General features: G+C 34.2%; 2 protein-coding genes across 3 annotated transcripts; both read right to left on the reverse strand.

Moving 5' to 3' along the window:
• Positions 1–911: 911 nt before the first annotated feature.
• LOC113727128 (phenylacetaldehyde reductase) lies at positions 912–8,802 on the reverse strand. Its single transcript, XM_027251129.2, has 6 exons — positions 4,532–8,802; positions 3,754–3,929; positions 2,914–3,102; positions 2,037–2,199; positions 1,632–1,818; positions 912–1,324 (listed from the first exon to the last, which is right to left on the reverse strand). Exons 1-6 carry the CDS (start codon positions 4,647–4,649, stop codon positions 1,177–1,179), a joined length of 981 nt encoding a protein of 326 aa, XP_027106930.1. The 5' UTR covers positions 4,650–8,802; the 3' UTR covers positions 912–1,176.
• A 123-nt stretch (positions 8,803–8,925) lies between these two features.
• LOC113727126 (uncharacterized) lies at positions 8,926–14,925 on the reverse strand. Of its 2 annotated transcripts, none has more exons than XM_027251128.2 (2): positions 14,584–14,925; positions 8,926–10,904 (listed from the first exon to the last, which is right to left on the reverse strand). In XM_027251128.2, the coding sequence occupies exon 2, from the start codon at positions 10,754–10,756 to the stop codon at positions 9,317–9,319; it is 1,440 nt and encodes a 479-aa protein (XP_027106929.2). In that variant the 5' UTR covers positions 10,757–10,904; positions 14,584–14,925; the 3' UTR covers positions 8,926–9,316. The 2 variants fall into 2 exon arrangements, with proteins under 2 accessions (XP_027106929.2, XP_071931761.1); XM_072075660.1 differs by having other exon boundaries at positions 14,543–14,925.
• Positions 14,926–16,786: the final 1,861 nt, after the last annotated feature.

The following is a 16,786-nucleotide window of genomic DNA, read 5'->3' on the forward strand; positions in this document are numbered from 1 at the left end:
TTTTAATTGTGTTAGGAAAATATTTTTACCTTTTTGACACATTGCACTTGAAAGTTGATTGAAGTATAATTTTGAAAAACACTAGTGGATCAACAATTAACATGATAGTATCAAACAATTTTAATTAATTAAAATTTGTAATTGGTTTTTTAAACATCTCTAGTTGTATGAAAAGACATGTTTTTGTATTGAAAATTTTTTTATCAAATTGCTATGGGTATTTTTGTCATCTTAATAATAGAGGTGTAGGTGTGAATTTAGCCCTGCCCTTGCTGTTGTTTGCCAGAAGACATATGCAAGCTTACCTCAAACATTTCTTTCAAACATAAGTATGAAGAATATTTTCTTGTAACTAAAGAGAAGATGGAGTAAGGTCAAGATTAACGTCCTGTTTGATAATCCAGTTAATTATCTAAATTTAATGATTTAAATCTTAACATGTTTAAACGTGTTTGATAGCAAAAAATAGAACATCTAAATCAATTAATTGACATTGAATTTCCTGGCAAAACTTGTTCCAAAAAATAAATGATAAGTTGTTTACGTATTACTTAATGTGATATACACTCAAATGTATCAAATTTAGTAATTAACAATTCAATAACTTAATTAATTCAAATTTCAGTTTTCAAACTTTAGTTTTATTAAACGCACATGAAGCACCAATGCAGCTAGCTTGAGCCAGCTAGAATAATCACTCACCAAGTTTTCCAAGTAATCTGCTGAAGCTTTTCGAAGCTATCCCGCTAAAACAATAATCCAAGAATTTTCTACTTGTGTTTACAAAGTTAGAGAGAAATCAAATTAACAGAATTAATTAACTTCATCATATTTAAACAAATTTTCAATCACAATTAAGTACATTTTATAATAGCATCCCTTCTTGCCACCAACAATTTTGAGTCAAGAAAGACGTCACAATAAGAAATTTCGGACCATCTTTATAAATTTTAAAGCTACATTTACATACTAGAAAGTCTAGAATGGCATATAGTTCTGCCACCCGGGAATCAGCGAGAGTAAAATGCAGAATGGGAAAGTTTGAGAATGAAAAGCACAATTTTCTAGTACGTTATCTATTGACAAACTGGAAAACAAATGGAGGACTAGAAGGTAAATTTGGAGAGGCCATTTATCAGAGACCATATTTTGTTTACAGGCACATTATGGTATGATTTAAAGACTAACTAAATTCTTCTCCTCGAAGCTTTTCATGGTATCCTTTAGGCTCGTCTCCAAAGGGATGTAGTGAATCCCTAAACTTCTGACCTTTTCTTGAGATACTTTGTAGTCTGGAAAAGTAAGGCTGCTACAGTCGATGAATCTGTCGGATGACAAAACAATTTTTGAAATCAATAGTAAACAAAAGTGTGGATAAAAATGAAAGAATGATACGCTGCAAAAGTATGTAAAGATCATAAATCTTTCATGTTTGATGAAGGGTAATCTTTAAATCAGAAACCAGATTAATTGCCAATTTCAAGCTGGATGATGCATGGACTGTTCAGTAAATTCTTTTCTTTTCCATAATGTTGTTGAGGAGGTCACAGGTCTTCAAATGCAGTGCAGATACCAAAAATGGATCAAAGAGCCTAAATAACACATAATTAAGAAGGGAAAAATACACTCACTTTGCCGGGAATTCGAGAGTGGGGTAAAGTTCTTGAAGAACCTCGAGGAGCTGAGAACCGTTTGCAAATCTTTCAACGAGACAATATCTTCCATTAGCAGAAGGGATTTCAAAGGCGAGAATATGTGCACAGGCAACATCTCTAACATCAACCCATGGCAGAGTTGCATTGGGAAATGATTGAGCCCCTGTATTGCCATTAACTAGAATGATCATTCTTGCCAGGATATAAGTTTAGATATCAGTATGACTGCACGAAGCCTTGTTCACAGGAGTTCATTGAGCCATCCTTTCTTTGTTTGAATTTAAGAATACAAACATTTAGCGAGTGATAAAGCTCACACTAGATCAACATTTTCAGAGATAAAAATGATGATTAAGTGACCTAATAGTTTCCCGAAATTACCTGTTACTAGGTTCAGGATGAGTTCTACACTTTGGTTGATCGTTGGCTGCAAGAGAGGACCAATGACCAATGCTGGATTTATTGCAACCATGTCAATGCCATGCTCCTTTGCAAATTTCCACGCAGCATTCTCAGCCAAGGTCTTCGATAACATATACCACAACTGAAACACCAAAAATTTGGTAAGCTGCTAAAAAAGCATTGTTTTTCAATTACAGAAACCATACCTGCATCAGTGAATATATATATATATATATATATATATATCTGACCACCATGCTAATCCTCAGAATTAATTCAGTATTTCTGATAACCAGTGAGAAATTTCTATCAAGTCATGCAGATATCTTATCTTTTCTCCATACGTGGTCCAAATTAAAATACCATCAGACTTTGTGCATTTGAAAGCATGGTTCGAAGTCTCGGCCGAGTCGTCACCGACTCGGCCCTTACCGATACGATATCGTGACGAAACGATACCGAGATACTTGACTCGCCGAGAAATCGGCCGAGACGCCACCGCGACGGATTGACTCGGTCGAGTCACACCGAGTCACTCCGAGTTATCCCAAGCCAAGACAAGAAATCAACCGAGTTACACCGTGACGGATTGACTCGGCCATTTCTTTTGCTATTTTTTATTATTTTTGTTTAGCATACTTTTTTTATATTATTAACAATTTTTAGAATATTAAATACTTTAAAATTTGCGTCTCACCGAGACCGCGACCAATGTGTCGAGACCGATGTGGAACGTTCCGGGCCACGACCGTGACCGCGACCACGACTTTGAACCATGTTTGAAAGTGAAAATTATACTAGTATGTATATGACTTCAAAGATAGTTTGCAGGAAGAATATAGTAATGGTCACACGCCTCATTCTTTTCACAGTATGATGGATCTGAAAACCAGCTCTCGTCAACCACCACATCATCCTTTAAATCAGTATTGTTTATAACTGCTGCCATTGAGGATGTTAGAACCACTCTCTTGACTGATGGAACTCTTGCACAAGATCGTAGCACATTCAGTGTTCCCTTTACTGCAGGGTCCAGTAGTTCCACCTAAAAATTGAAGGCAGAACAAGAATTGAGTCATTATTCAGGAAATTAAACGGAAATCAATTTTCGGTTCATACCTATAAAGAGTTACGACACCAAAATTCTGTTTTTAGATACCACTGCAAATTCATTGAGTTAAGTAGGTACATCATGTGTGAAATTTTTATTGTAGCTTTTCGTTACTCCTGATAACTAAAGCATACTGTGTCAAGCTCAAACTAATTATGCTCGCAATTAAGTGAATCTCCACATATTCTGTTCTCTGCACTACCTATATCAGCTCCAGATCATGTTCTGATGTTGTTTGAAGTTAAAAGTTACATGTGAATGAACTACTATCATCTTAGATAATAGATAGTGAAGAAATAATTTGACTGCGGTGACTATACTAATGTTGCATTAAAAGCATATAATAAGAAGTCTAGAAATCAAATCTGGGAAATCTTTGAAGAATTTTATATTCCACGGGCTCTGTTTGCTGAATGCTAATACCATGTTTTTCAGAAAATTTTTGTTGCGAATCTAGTTATGTTTTTATCTCACATATACTTTTTTTTCACATGTATATATAAATTTAACGTAGCAAACAACAAAAAGCGCCATTCCTGAAAACAGTTTATTGAAAAACCATCCAAACTGGTGACATAGACGTACCTGTGGATCTCTGGCTGGAACTGAAAATTGACAAGGAGATGCAGTATGAAAAACACCTTCGCATCCATTAACTATTTCATCAAAGGATCCCTCTTCTAGCAAGTTTGCCTTAAACAAAAGAAGCCTCTTCTTGGCTCCATCAAGTGAAGTCAAATGCATTGTTTTTGTTGGGTCATCTGTGCATTTGTAGGTAGTACTCAGACTTGTTAGTGACATTTACGCTTGCTTTGGAAGTTCAGGATAGAATATGAAAGAAGAAAAATCTTACATTGAGAGAGAAAAGAGAACAAAAGCAAAGAAAGGAGATGACAACTCTTTACTATCCTCTATAGAGAATGTATAATCGTTGCCACTTAGAACACCTTAGTTCTTATGTTTATTTGAGAGCAAAAAAACAATTCAAGGACTCGTGATGAACTGTGCAGACTTTCTCTCCATTTATTCCCACCACTCAAGCAAAGAAATGGGAAATAATGAATAAAATTTCTTTAAGGATCTTAGAATTATCTCCGTATCCATCTAAAACTCTTAAACATGAGAAAGTTTTAATTAAAAAAAGTACTTCTAAGCACTTTCAAGGAATGGTAAAGTATAAGACTCCACATGTACAGCGTGCAGTATGGTTCAAGTTGGTAACAGGCATAACAAAACAATAATAATATCCGAGAGACCTATATGCAAACAGGATACAGGGACCATTCTTGATTGATGATTCTGCTCATGAATAAGAAGAAAAAATGCATGGAACAACAAATCCATGGAGAAAAAATGGACTTACTGAGGTCACGAACTGAAGCTTTAACAGTATAACCGCGCTTAAGCAGCAGCTTCACCAGCCATGAAGCTATGTATCCTGAAGCTCCGGTAACACACACCACCTTCCCTGCACCAATCATTCTTGCTCTTGTATTTTATGCGAACTAGTTTTGCTGTGTTTTTCCCTCCTAGTTTATCTTATGTGTGCCTGAAGTACAAACTGTTCTGCTACATATATATATATATAGGAGAAGAAAGTCAAGAATGAAGATTTGACTACAAACTGCATGATTACAATCCTCCATTTACCTTGTTCAAAATTATAATTCAAAATGATTTATAGTTGAATGTTGACCCCAAATTACGTGATTAGATCCTCTATTTTTCTTAAAATTATTGCGTAAAATTATTTTTAGAGACACGAGGTGTTGATAACTCGGTTGTTCATTGTGGAAATCTGGTCAACCCTAGTTATATGCAAAGAACAGAATGTACAAGTATGTTTACCGTTTGATTATGCAACAACAGATTATGCATAGTTCAAATTAGTATCATGCATAAATAAACATATTGTATAACTGATCTGATTTTTTTATGCAATTAGTTGTTTACTGTTGGTATAAATGTAAGTGGTACATCTAGGGAGTGATTTGGACTCTGCAATTAATCCAACCACAACAATAAGCTAAATTCCATGTTAGACCGTTAAACTATAGAAACACTTCCATGTTAATTTTTAAATTTTAATATTGGACTTTTTATCCCTAAAAATATGAAATTCATCCCGTTTTAGTTTTTAAACTTTAATTTTGGATAGTTTACCCCTAAAGTATGAAATACATCCTATGAATGTATCAAAACTAACAAAATAGTAAGCAAGTGATGCTCATGATTTAATGAATAAAGTGAGATAGATTCATACTAGCTAATTTAGGGGGTAAAGTGTCAAAAATTAATTTTGAGAACTAAAGTATGATGGGGATAAAATGTCTAAATTTGAAATTTGAAAACTAAAATTGGTGCATCTATAGTTTAAGGGTCCAAAATTGAATATACTCACAAACTATTAAAAAAAAACCCTACTTTCAGAACACATACATAGTGGACATATAGTAAAATGTTAAGTGATTCCTGTTGTGTTTAGAAGTAAAATGTTAAGTGATTCATGTTGTATTCAGAAGTAAGAAATTTTTGTGACCAAACAAGATTAATTTAAAACATACCTAATTCATTAATTTTAAATAGTTAATGAGTTTACCAACACCCTTTTGGTCCTTGAATATTCTCTTTTGACAGAATCAAAAGAATATTATTGTTTTCTTGAATAAGGATAATGTATATAAAAATGAGCAAGTTGATGGAAGTTACTATGTGGAGTAACCATACTCGTGTAGGTGAATTGAAGCTTTGAATTGAATGTCAAAATCTGACCCCATTCTTTGCATGGATGTTTAACTTATACATCAACTAATACAAACACAAACGACATGATTAAATTATTTCTTATAGAGCTCCATAGAGGAAAGTAGGTAGTAAAATATACAACCAAAACAATTTATGGTCAATTCTTGCCAGCTACCTTCATAGGGTTAGTTCAGATTGGTTTTTCAAAAGAATAAAGCAAGGGTCCGTGTGTGTATATGGTCTTAAGTACTTATCATTTGGTTTTTTCATTTGAATAAAAAATTTAAAAAAAAACAAATTAAAAATTAAGATAGTGAACTAGACGAAAGCTCGAGTCCAATCATAATTTTATGGCTAATTATACGAATAACTCAAATTGCTTGATTGATTGGCATAAAGTTAATAGTATACATATACAATGTTCTTGATGTATATAGATTGTTTCAGCCACCACATATTCAATTCAATTGCTATGGAAAAATATGCTAATTAAGCAAGCTAATTAACCAGGTGAAATCTTTGGATTATTTCCTTCTTCCCATTGTTAGTGTGTGCTTTATTTTATTGATGGTCCCAAAGTTGAGGTAGTTGCTATCTATGTCAAAATTAAAAACAAGGGTTTAGTCTTTAGTGTTTAAACTCTTGCATTTTTGCTTCTTCCAGCTTAGAAACAGTCAAATGAAATTGGTAGCTGAGTCTGCTCGTTACAGGCAAATGTATGTAGCCATGTGAGGATAATGCAGGTCTCCGTTTTCATAGAGTTTTTATAATCAAATATAGGACTTTCCGCACGAAGAACAACAATGAAAAACTTTGTTATACAACCAACATTTTTGTCCTTAAATACCCAACACTTAGCATCGGTCATACTCCTAGACGGTTGACGATGTTTACCAGGTCAATTTTCAATTTGTCATCGGACAAAAAAAATTGGGAAGTTCCATTGAGAGAAAGTTGCATAAACATGTTCTAAGAAAACCAATTTACTCGTATTTGTTTAGTCTGTATGGTTTAAGTTTGCCAATCTCAGTCCAATGCAATCTTACAGAATGAGATCCTCTTGATAACCCGGGGGTTGTAGCATCGATCACGGTTGGATATAGTAAGTGATGATCCCATCTCCAAAAGTTTGTGGTGGAAGATGAAAGGTTTATACAAGTTTACGCACAAATGCAAATGAATTTGGATGGTGGGATATTATGAAGGAAAATTTCAAACTTTCACTTGCATTTTGCACGGTTACTTATCTTATTCACCAACTAACAAAAACACTAATGATACACTATATATTATTTCTTAGAATTTTCCTAATAAGTTTCCAATCGTCACTCGTCAGCGTACCTAAATTTTACCTAACATATCATGTATATACACACGTCAACAATTACTATTCACCATTACATTTATATACTTGCTAATTAATTTTATCTTTCCAAAAATTTAACACTTGAACCACATCTTAACACGTGTCCAATAAACATCCGTTAGATAGACCGTATTTCTTATAGCGCTGCTTCCACATGACGGAAGGTAGCTAGTAGCATATAATACAACCAAAAAAGTTTATGGTCAATTCTTCTTAGCTTGACAAGGGTTAGTTCGTATTGGTTTCCTAACCCAAAAAACAAAAGAATGGTGGTTTGAATGTGTTTTATTATTCCTTTGGTGTTTGGCATTTGGTATTACCGGCTTCATTCTATATCAAATCGGTGTACAGCTTAGCGGTACCTGCCCTTTCCGCAATACATACCATTGCTACACAAAAAATATGCTATGCCAGCTGAATCGGGTGAAATCTTATGATTATTTCCTTCTTCCCATAGTGTTATTTGCTTCATTTCATTGATTGTCCCAAAGTAGTTGCTACCTGTACAGTGGCGGAGTTAGAAAATCTCCTTATAGCTTCAAACTATTATAAAATTTAACTTTTGACTTTTCAACTGTTAAATAAGCAGTTTTAACCCTCAAACTAATTAAAACAAATACACAAAGCGCTTCTATCAATCTAAGTCGTTATATCTAATAAAAACAACACTGAAAGTGTCAAGAACTACATTTACTGTTTTGTTGAATATAATGATTCAAGTTAACATAAGAATTATAGGGGGAGGGAGTGTAAGCAAAAGGTCTCGAGTTCGACTCCTCCCGTTTATACTAAAGAAAAAATAAGTTATAAGTATATGTTTTAATTAGTTAAGAGGGTTAAAAGTGCTCATTTAATAATTGAAGAGCTAAAAGTTTAACTTTGTAATAGTTTGAGGATTCTTGGGACACTCTGCCCAAAAGAAAATTAAAAAGAACCCACTATTGCCCTACAAACACATCGAAGTACTGAATTTGTTTTTACTTATTAGCAGTTTATGACCCTTGACTTTTACTTCTAGTCTTAACACTTGTCAGCAAAATTACTTATAGGTACATGTATACAATGACTTACTACAAATTAGCACGTGATTTAGATTCAAGTGACATAACTTTTATATATATACATAAAAGGAAGGAGTTGAATTTAAGAAGCAGGGAGGAGGAAATAAATTTGAATCCGAAATCTCTTAAGTTCGGAAATCTCAACCTAATATAGATCCTCTTGATAAGGAAGTAGCAAAAACATCTATAGCCTATAGTAATATCCTCATTTATCAAATTCGACGCAAAGCTGGCAGATCTAACTTTTGCTTGCTGCATGTAAAATAATTGGAAACTTTTGTGAAGTGCCAAATTGGCTCATTTAAAAAAAGAGAAGAAAAAATTTCTCATATTGGAATTAGGGACCAAGAGTCCAAAGAATCTCTGGACTCGATTCACGTATCAAATGATTTTTTTTTTTTTTTTTATCTTTTTGTCCTTTAGGTGTCCATCAGACCTTCTGTTCTCGAAGATTGAGGAAATGTATGAAATGAAATAAAAACAAAAAACTTTGATTCTTAGAAAGTGAGGTATGGGATAACAAAAAATAAAAGAAGAATACCCAAAAACAATAAATTAAATGAAAGAAGAATAAAGGACAAAGCATGCCCGAAAAGAAAACGCCTCTTTATAGAAATTTTGTCCCGGAAAGGGAAAGGGTCCTGTTTCTGGCTTTGATCGAGTCTTTGCCAATTAGTACTTTCGAATGTTCGGATTGGCCATTTGATTGCGTCTTGGCTAAACCTGTTCGGGAGCTCTGGCTTAAGTTTAATAACAAATGCCCGACCCAAAAAACGCAGAAATTCAATGCTTCAAAATAATACTCCCTCCATTCATCCAGTAAAGATGGGTTCACTTTCTTTGTTTTTGTTATGAATTATAGGTGTGTGTATTTCTTTTTTAAAGTAATAGTTAGTATATGGACTTACTAGTATACTTATAATTAATGTGCATTGCACCAGAGACCAAGATTTCTGAAAAATTAGTGAGCTGGCAGTTACCGACTCTTTCTTTTAGAGAGTCCAAGCTTCAATTTGTTATAGGTCGCAATATCAGGTATCAATCCGCTATCAAGCGTCTCCTCCACCAATGCTTCCCCCTCCTCCTCCTTAGCCTCTTTACTAAAACCAGATATAAGGATCCTGTAAGTCATACCATCAGGATCCAGACCCTTACCAGCAGCCAACAACCTCAACTTATTAGCTTCCACTGCTCTTCCAGCTGCACACATATCACCAAGTAGACAATTAAAAGTCACACTATCCGGTACAATACCTTCTTTTAGCATCTTTTCTACAAATTTACAAGCCTCGCCAATTTGTCGGGTACACCGTAAACCTTCAATCAAGATTATGCAAGCAATCACGCTAGGAGCATTTCCCTTTCCCCACAACTCATCCACCAGCTCCACGGCTCTCCCAACATTTCTTTCCACGCAAAGCCTCTCAGTTAGCTCAAAATAATCAAAATCACTCGGGAAAACCCCTTTTCTTGAAAAACTAATCAACAAATCACAAGCTTCCATAACCCGCCCACCTCTACAAAGTTCATCAACCAATATCTCGCAGGTGACACTAGAAAGCTCACAGCCTAACTCTATCATCTCATGAGCCAAGGCTATTCCCTCATCGACTTTTCCCTCCCTAAAGAACCCCTTAATCAAAGTGTTGAAACTAACCACATTTGGGACACACCCTTTATTCTTCATCTCCTTGAACATTTCCAAAGCCAATCCAAACTGTAAATTCCTGCAATACCCGCTTATCAAAGTATTAAACGTAATCACATCCGGCTTAACATGGTCCCTAATCATCCGTCCATAAAATTCTAAAGCCTTATCATACTGCCTAAATTTAACAAACCCATGAATTATGATGTTGTATATAGCAACATTAGGCTTCCCATCAATCAATCTTTTCATGGAATCAAAAGCAAACAAAGCGTCATCAAATCTGCCAGCTCTACAATAAGCATTGATGGCGAAACGAAAGATGGGCTCAGTTTTGGGACAAGAGAATATACCATCGGAGCAAGGGCAGGGGTTGGAAGCGATGAATTGGACAAGGAGATTGAGGGAGTCAAAACGATGGGAGGTGGCGAGTGAGCGTACAATCCATTCGAAGGTGGAGTGGTCGTGGCAGAAAGTGTCGAGAGAGGCAGCGTAGCGAAAGAGGTGGAAGTCCAGGTGGGTGACGCCAGGGTGGTGGTGGATGCGTGACTTGAGAAAAGATACCAGGTCCTGGGGTGTGAAGGAGGGTTTAAGATGTGATTTGACGATGTGGGTCAGGTGGTTGAGCTGGGTTTGGGTCGTCGGGATTAACGTGGAGGAGGAGTCCGGGATTGGGAGTGGCGGTGGTGCAAGAGGAGGTGCGGAGTTGTCGGTGGGGGATACTGTTAGGCGGGGTTTGGGCAGCATCTTCGACACCAATTTTCTCATTTTCCTTTTTACCCGTGGCCTGGGTTCAAAATGCTTCTTGCTGTTGGGAGTCCAGTATATTTACCAGTTGCCTAAGCAGCCCGCGCTTCTCTTAGCTGGTTCTTATTACGGCCCAGGCTTCAACTCGACTCCACTTCGTAAGGAAAATCTAAAAATTAAAAATTAAAAATATTTAGTTTATTTTGAACAAAAAAGAAATTTACTTATACTTAGTTAATCGCAAAGTTTTCTGAGCCGGAAATCACATGTATTTCGTTGAGCAATGTCTAGTACCAATTGATCAATATATTTACCTATTCCAAATTCTCAATCTACTAGTAAAGCAACTTATAGTTAATAGATTTTGCAAATATCAAATTGGTAATTATTTGACAACTCTTAAACTTTGTGAATTCATATAAAAGCTCAAGCTTAGTTTTATGTGATGTAAGCAATTCATAAATGGTACAAACGATCCCAGGCCTAAAATGTAAAACATTGGATATTTTCAAATAAAGTCGACGACTATATGTTTTAAATTTATGATACTAATTTCGGTTGGTAAATTATTATTGTTTATTGTCATCGAAAACTATTGAAATAATCCATATAAAAGTATCAAGAAAAGTACTTGATCTATAAAGTTCAAAAAGTTAATGTCATCGTTTTCATCTAAATATGTGTTGCTTACTCACATGATATGACCATGATAAGATGGCAAATTTTAACTTGCACTACTTCATGAAGTTTATGTTATCTATACTATACCAACTCACATACTACATTTTTTTTTCATTGTTCACCTTTTTATCATGGTATTAAAAGGCTAATGATTATGCTTATTTTTATCTAAGTAACAAGTTTTATGGGACTTTGAAAACCATAATATAATCACGAGGAATTGAAGTACTGCAAATAATATTAAAAAAAATAATTATACTGTGTTAAGTAATAGCTTAATATTGCTACTACAAAAGTTAGAAAGCTTTCTAGGAATCCTACAATTCTTACGATATATATGCGTGTACGTGTGTGTGTGGACAGTTAAATTGTAGAATTTCATTTTCAAAGCAATAGGAAAGAGTACTAATTTATTTGAACAAGCAAATATAAAAGAAATTTAAATTTATAGGTTGTATTTTCAGGAAAAGACATTACATTTGTTGAATGGATTAGAAAATGTAAGGTTTCTTTACAAACCGTTTGAGCTAGAATTAATTATCGTTCCTATATAGTTCCAACTATCTATGATATATATCAGACATAAAATTTTAATTATTATTCCTATACAGTTCCAACTATCTATGATATATATACCAGATATAAAATTTTGGATACTTTTAAAAATGGAATCATAATAAATTTTGACTTTTTTTTCCCTCTAAAAATACAAAGGGATAGAAAAATGAAAACATCTAGATGCAATTACAAATATAAGTAAGAAGAAATATTTCTTTTGTTGGAGTAATATAGCTTGATTCAATATGAAGAGAAATAATGGAAAACTATTATTTTGCTAACCGCATTTTTTCATATATACTTTTGTCTCGTGAGCACACATTTAAATTATTTTTTGAAGAGGAGGAATATAAACTTGTAAAAGCCCTTCCTTTAGAGACATCTCAAATAAGCACATATAATGTACGTGGAGACAATATTTTATGTGAAAAATAATTATTAAGTTGAATCTTAAATACATATCTAACACAAACCCAGGACAAGCTGATAAAAATCAGAGAGAAAAAACCAACAATCAGATAAAAATCAAAGAGAAAAACCAACAAAGAAGAAACCCCCCCCCCCTCCTTCTTCTCTGTACATTTACATAAATACCCTTATAACTATAACACATAAGGGTAATTTAGGAAGTAAATAAAGACCGGAGACAAGAAGGTCCTTCTTCCGTCTCACGGCACCGTTTTGAACGGTAAAATAAGAGGAAAGTAAATACCATAAGTGGGACAGGACGAGTTATAAAAGTAAAACACTTAATGGGGCGGGAAATTAGAAAGAGATAAGAGAGGAAAAAATAACATCACACTTATAAATTTCATTTCATTTGTCAATCTACTAAGAGTAGATTTTACATATACACTTGTTGAAGAGAAAATAAGCTGGGTTTATTTGGATTGGCTGGCTACCAGGAGGAAAATTGCAGATAGTCAAACAACTTCCTCAATCTAAAGTAAGTTGTAAGCTAATATGATTGTTTAGATCTGTAAGTCTTTTATCACGTGAATTAATAGACTAATATCTCGGTTTTGTTGATTTTGAGCATCATGTTGTAGATTTTTTGAAGCTTAAGATATATTGGAGAATTACTAGATGATCTTTTGATTAAGAGTGTAGCTGAAAGTTATAACCAAATCCAGGTCTGGAAACATTAGAAATAATTGTCAAAAGTTTTTGTCTGTCATTACCATTAAATTGGCCTTTGTTAATGAATATGTTGATTGTTATCATAAAATCCAAAAATAGGGATAATCATGTGAGTTTTTTGAGTTTTTTTTTTTAATCGTGTAAGTGTTTTTCCTTTCCTTTTGTTTTACTAAGAGAATGCAACGATCCTAAAAGAAAAAAAACCTAGAACCATCTTCACGTTTCATCAAACGTTAATTCTTGGAAACAGATAATTATTATTTTCTAATTATCTTTTCATCACATAATAAAAAGCCCTACAGGATTGTTACAGTTTTTTTTTTTTCAAATAATCTTCTCTTCTCTCTTATCTTTTCATTTATCACATAATAAAAAGTGCATCTTAATATTTTCAAATATTTTTTTCTTCAAAAAACTCCACCGTTTCATCACATGGTCATGAAATGATTATGCACCACATTAATACAAAACCAAAAGTATGGAATTCAAATAAATAAAAAGAAAATTTTGGGGGCTGAACAGTTAAAAGCTCAAATTTCCTACTTCTTTCCTCCCATTTTACGAACCCATGAATCCGTGCCTGCGTACGTACTCCATTTGGGTGTTTTTTCGATGCGGGTGTAGACACCAAATTTTTTTTTATTTTTAATATTTTTTAATATTTTTTTTATTTAATGAGTTAATACACCAGGAATGCCTAAAGGACCTTGTGAGTATATAATCTGCTTTTATCTGTAAGCTACGTTTTGTTTAATGCCTAGTCAGCCAATTTTTCAAGTAATAGGTTATTAATAGCTTCCAATTGAATGAATTGTATGGACGCATCTCAAATCATTTTTAGGTGTATTTTGATCCAAAGCTTTCTTTAATCTGCTGCTACTGGTTTCCCCATTTCTCCATCCACCCCCACTCATATTTGGTTAGCTAATTCCAAAAAGTTCAGTAATTTTCTTGTGCCGGTCAATTACAGAAGTCCAGAGCAAAGGCAAATACAAGTGTGAGTGCGTGATGCAGTTTCTTATGTTCACAAGACATATTGTTAATAGTATGGACGCAAGAATTAAGGGAATAATCCAACCTCGTCCTTTAGGCTTCTTCTAAGTGTTGCCATTTCAGAATATAGACTTGGAAAAGTTTTCACTGCCTTTTCCTATGGTCCGAACACAAGCTACAAAGGCCAATTGCATTTTTTATTTCTCTTACTTGTCACTATCCTTTCAAAAACAACCAATTTCCAGCTCATGTGGATCATTCAAAACTCAATCAAATTAATTCATTAGCATCAATCAAATCAGATTTAGACCTAATCAGGTAAGAACAAACTAAAAGAAAAGCAACCCACAAAAATTCATTCAAATCCAACTTCAAGAATCTACACTAGTAATTCTAGACAATTTTTCAAATGAAAAGGGAGGAAAAATCTGATACCTTCGAGAGAGAGAGAGGGGGGGAGGGAGATGATCTGTTACCTCCGAAAGTGGGTCTTTGCCGAAGTTGGAGATGCCGCCTGCGAAGAAGGGATTTGTTCGCCGGAGTTGAGGCTTTTATCGATGCCGGAGATGTTTGCCGGAGATACCGCCTGCGGAGGCTTTTATCGATGGTATAGCTGGAGGCTTTTATTCGCCGGAGTTGAGGAGATGTCACTAGATTCTGAGGAAGCGACTGGGCTGAACAAAAGCCCTTTTTCTTTTCTTGGGAAAGTTTCAACTGAATGTGGCTTCTCGTAGGATAGGGAATTGCATCCGATTCGATGAATACTTGCTGGAGCATGTGAAAAATGAGACAGCTTTTGAAAGGAAAATAACTTCATGATGAAAGATAAGGAAGTTATTTTCCTTCGGTGGGTGTAACTTATTTTCAGTCTGAAATTATTTTTCCAAATTAAATGACAACCAAACAATCGAAAATATGAAAAATGTTTTCCTGGAAAAGATTTTCACCTAAAACAAACAGACCCTAAAGTAGTCAAGTTTTCACTTTTGACACAAATACAATCACTAATTCATTATTGAGCTTGTGTTTTTTTTAAGAAAAAAATATTATTGTATTAAGCGTAATTAGGGATTTAATATAAATGTATTAGTAAATTTAATATAACCAATTAATAATTTGTATTAGTACACATATATAATTATTAGTATCATTAATAATATCAATTATATTATATATACTAATAGATATTATATAATACATATAACTAATAATATCATTATCATAAATTTGTAACTAATTAAATTATATATTATATATAATTATACATATATTTTTATATATTTATTTTTTTAAAGCGGGTGGCGGGGCAGGGGAGTGTCGCTCCGTTTCTAAGTGGGGGGAAAAATATTCCCTCTACCCCCGCCCCAACCCTCTTCTCATTAACTCCCACAAGGCGGGTGTCCGCAGTCACCCGCTCCTATTGCCATCCCTGCAGAGAATGGTTGCTCAGCCGGGCACACCCAGTTCCATAGTTTACACGGTGTGGCTTGGTGATGGCATAGTTTGTCTAAAATCAAGAGAGTCTCAAACCTGAAATGCTTTGTACCGATGAAGGGAACATATGTACTACTTGAGGGAAATGGGGCAGGAACGGTTGTCTCTTACTTGAGGGAGATGGGGCAGGGACGGCCATGATTTGGCCTCAAAATTTTGTGCGGCTCAAATCACGTTTTGTAACTCGATTTTCATGCCAAGTGTGGGGCCCACAAAAATTTATTCTAAAATTACGTCGTATGCAAAGAAAGTTACACAGTATCCAATTGATATTACTTACAGTGCAAAATGCACACAACCTGCACAAACGGTTGCACCTGCAACCGTTTGTGCCCCTTGTCCACTACTTGAGTACCATAGCTGAAATTCTTGTACTGATGAAGGGAACATATGTATCAGGTGTAGTTCTTCCTCTAAAAGGATGTAAAAAAATTATTTGCGTTGTATTATAAGCATAATTTTGTAATTAATTTTTTATTTTATAACTAATTATTTATCTTTTATACATCAAATTACAAAAATTATTAGAATAATGTTATTCTAATTTTTTTTTCAAATAATTCTATCCAAACGAATGAAACCTTATGGATTTGTTAGGTAGGTTTGGTTGATAAATTAGGAAATTAATTGGAGGAATGTTTGAAAATCCATTGGATAAAATTCTGCTTGTTGTCCGAAAATTACGGCTGGAATTGCAGCCTTGATCTCTAAAAAAATGTTTTTTTTGGGAACTGTTGCAGGATCCCAAACGGTAAATTAGTTGTATGTTTGTCTTTTATGTTTGAGTTATGTGGTATATGCTGTGAACCGTATAACATATAGGTTTGTTTGGATGGTGGGTTATTTTCCCAAATATATTTGTTTACATCACGATTACAATTTTCAATACAGTTTTTTACCTTCTCAATTACCTTTTTATCTCACATACATCACATCACAAAAAGTGCTACAGTAAAAATATTTCAAATAATTTACAATCCAAACAAACCCAATGAATTACAATTTGTTCATAAAGCCTTACACTCATATTTAGAAGTAGTTATCAAGGGTTACAATCATTTCTGTCCCCATCCAAACTATGACTACCACTCTAAGGGACGGATGATCCAATTGTCGCTGCTTGATCCAACTGTCTATGTTACAAGTAGGTGGCCTACCCCAAAATAGATGGAACTCTATTTTTAA

The sequence above is a fragment of the Coffea arabica genome, chromosome 2c (genome assembly GCF_036785885.1).
Source record: "Coffea arabica cultivar ET-39 chromosome 2c, Coffea Arabica ET-39 HiFi, whole genome shotgun sequence".
In the NCBI taxonomy this organism is placed as follows: domain Eukaryota; kingdom Viridiplantae; phylum Streptophyta; class Magnoliopsida; order Gentianales; family Rubiaceae; genus Coffea; species Coffea arabica.

Coding starts and splice junctions, on each gene's coding strand:
- LOC113727128 (XM_027251129.2), bottom strand. CDS start 4,649: ATGATTGGTGCAGGGAAGGTGGTGTGTGTTACCGGAGCTTCAGGATAC. Junction 1,819..2,036: donor CATCCTGAACCTAGTAACAG/GTAATTTCGGGA, acceptor ATGGCAATACAG/GGGCTCAATCATTTCCCAAT. Junction 1,325..1,631: donor ACTCTCGAATTCCCGGCAAA/GTGAGTGTATTT, acceptor GTCATCCGACAG/ATTCATCGACTGTAGCAGCC.
- LOC113727126 (XM_027251128.2), bottom strand. CDS start 10,756: ATGAGAAAATTGGTGTCGAAGATGCTGCCCAAACCCCGCCTAACAGTA.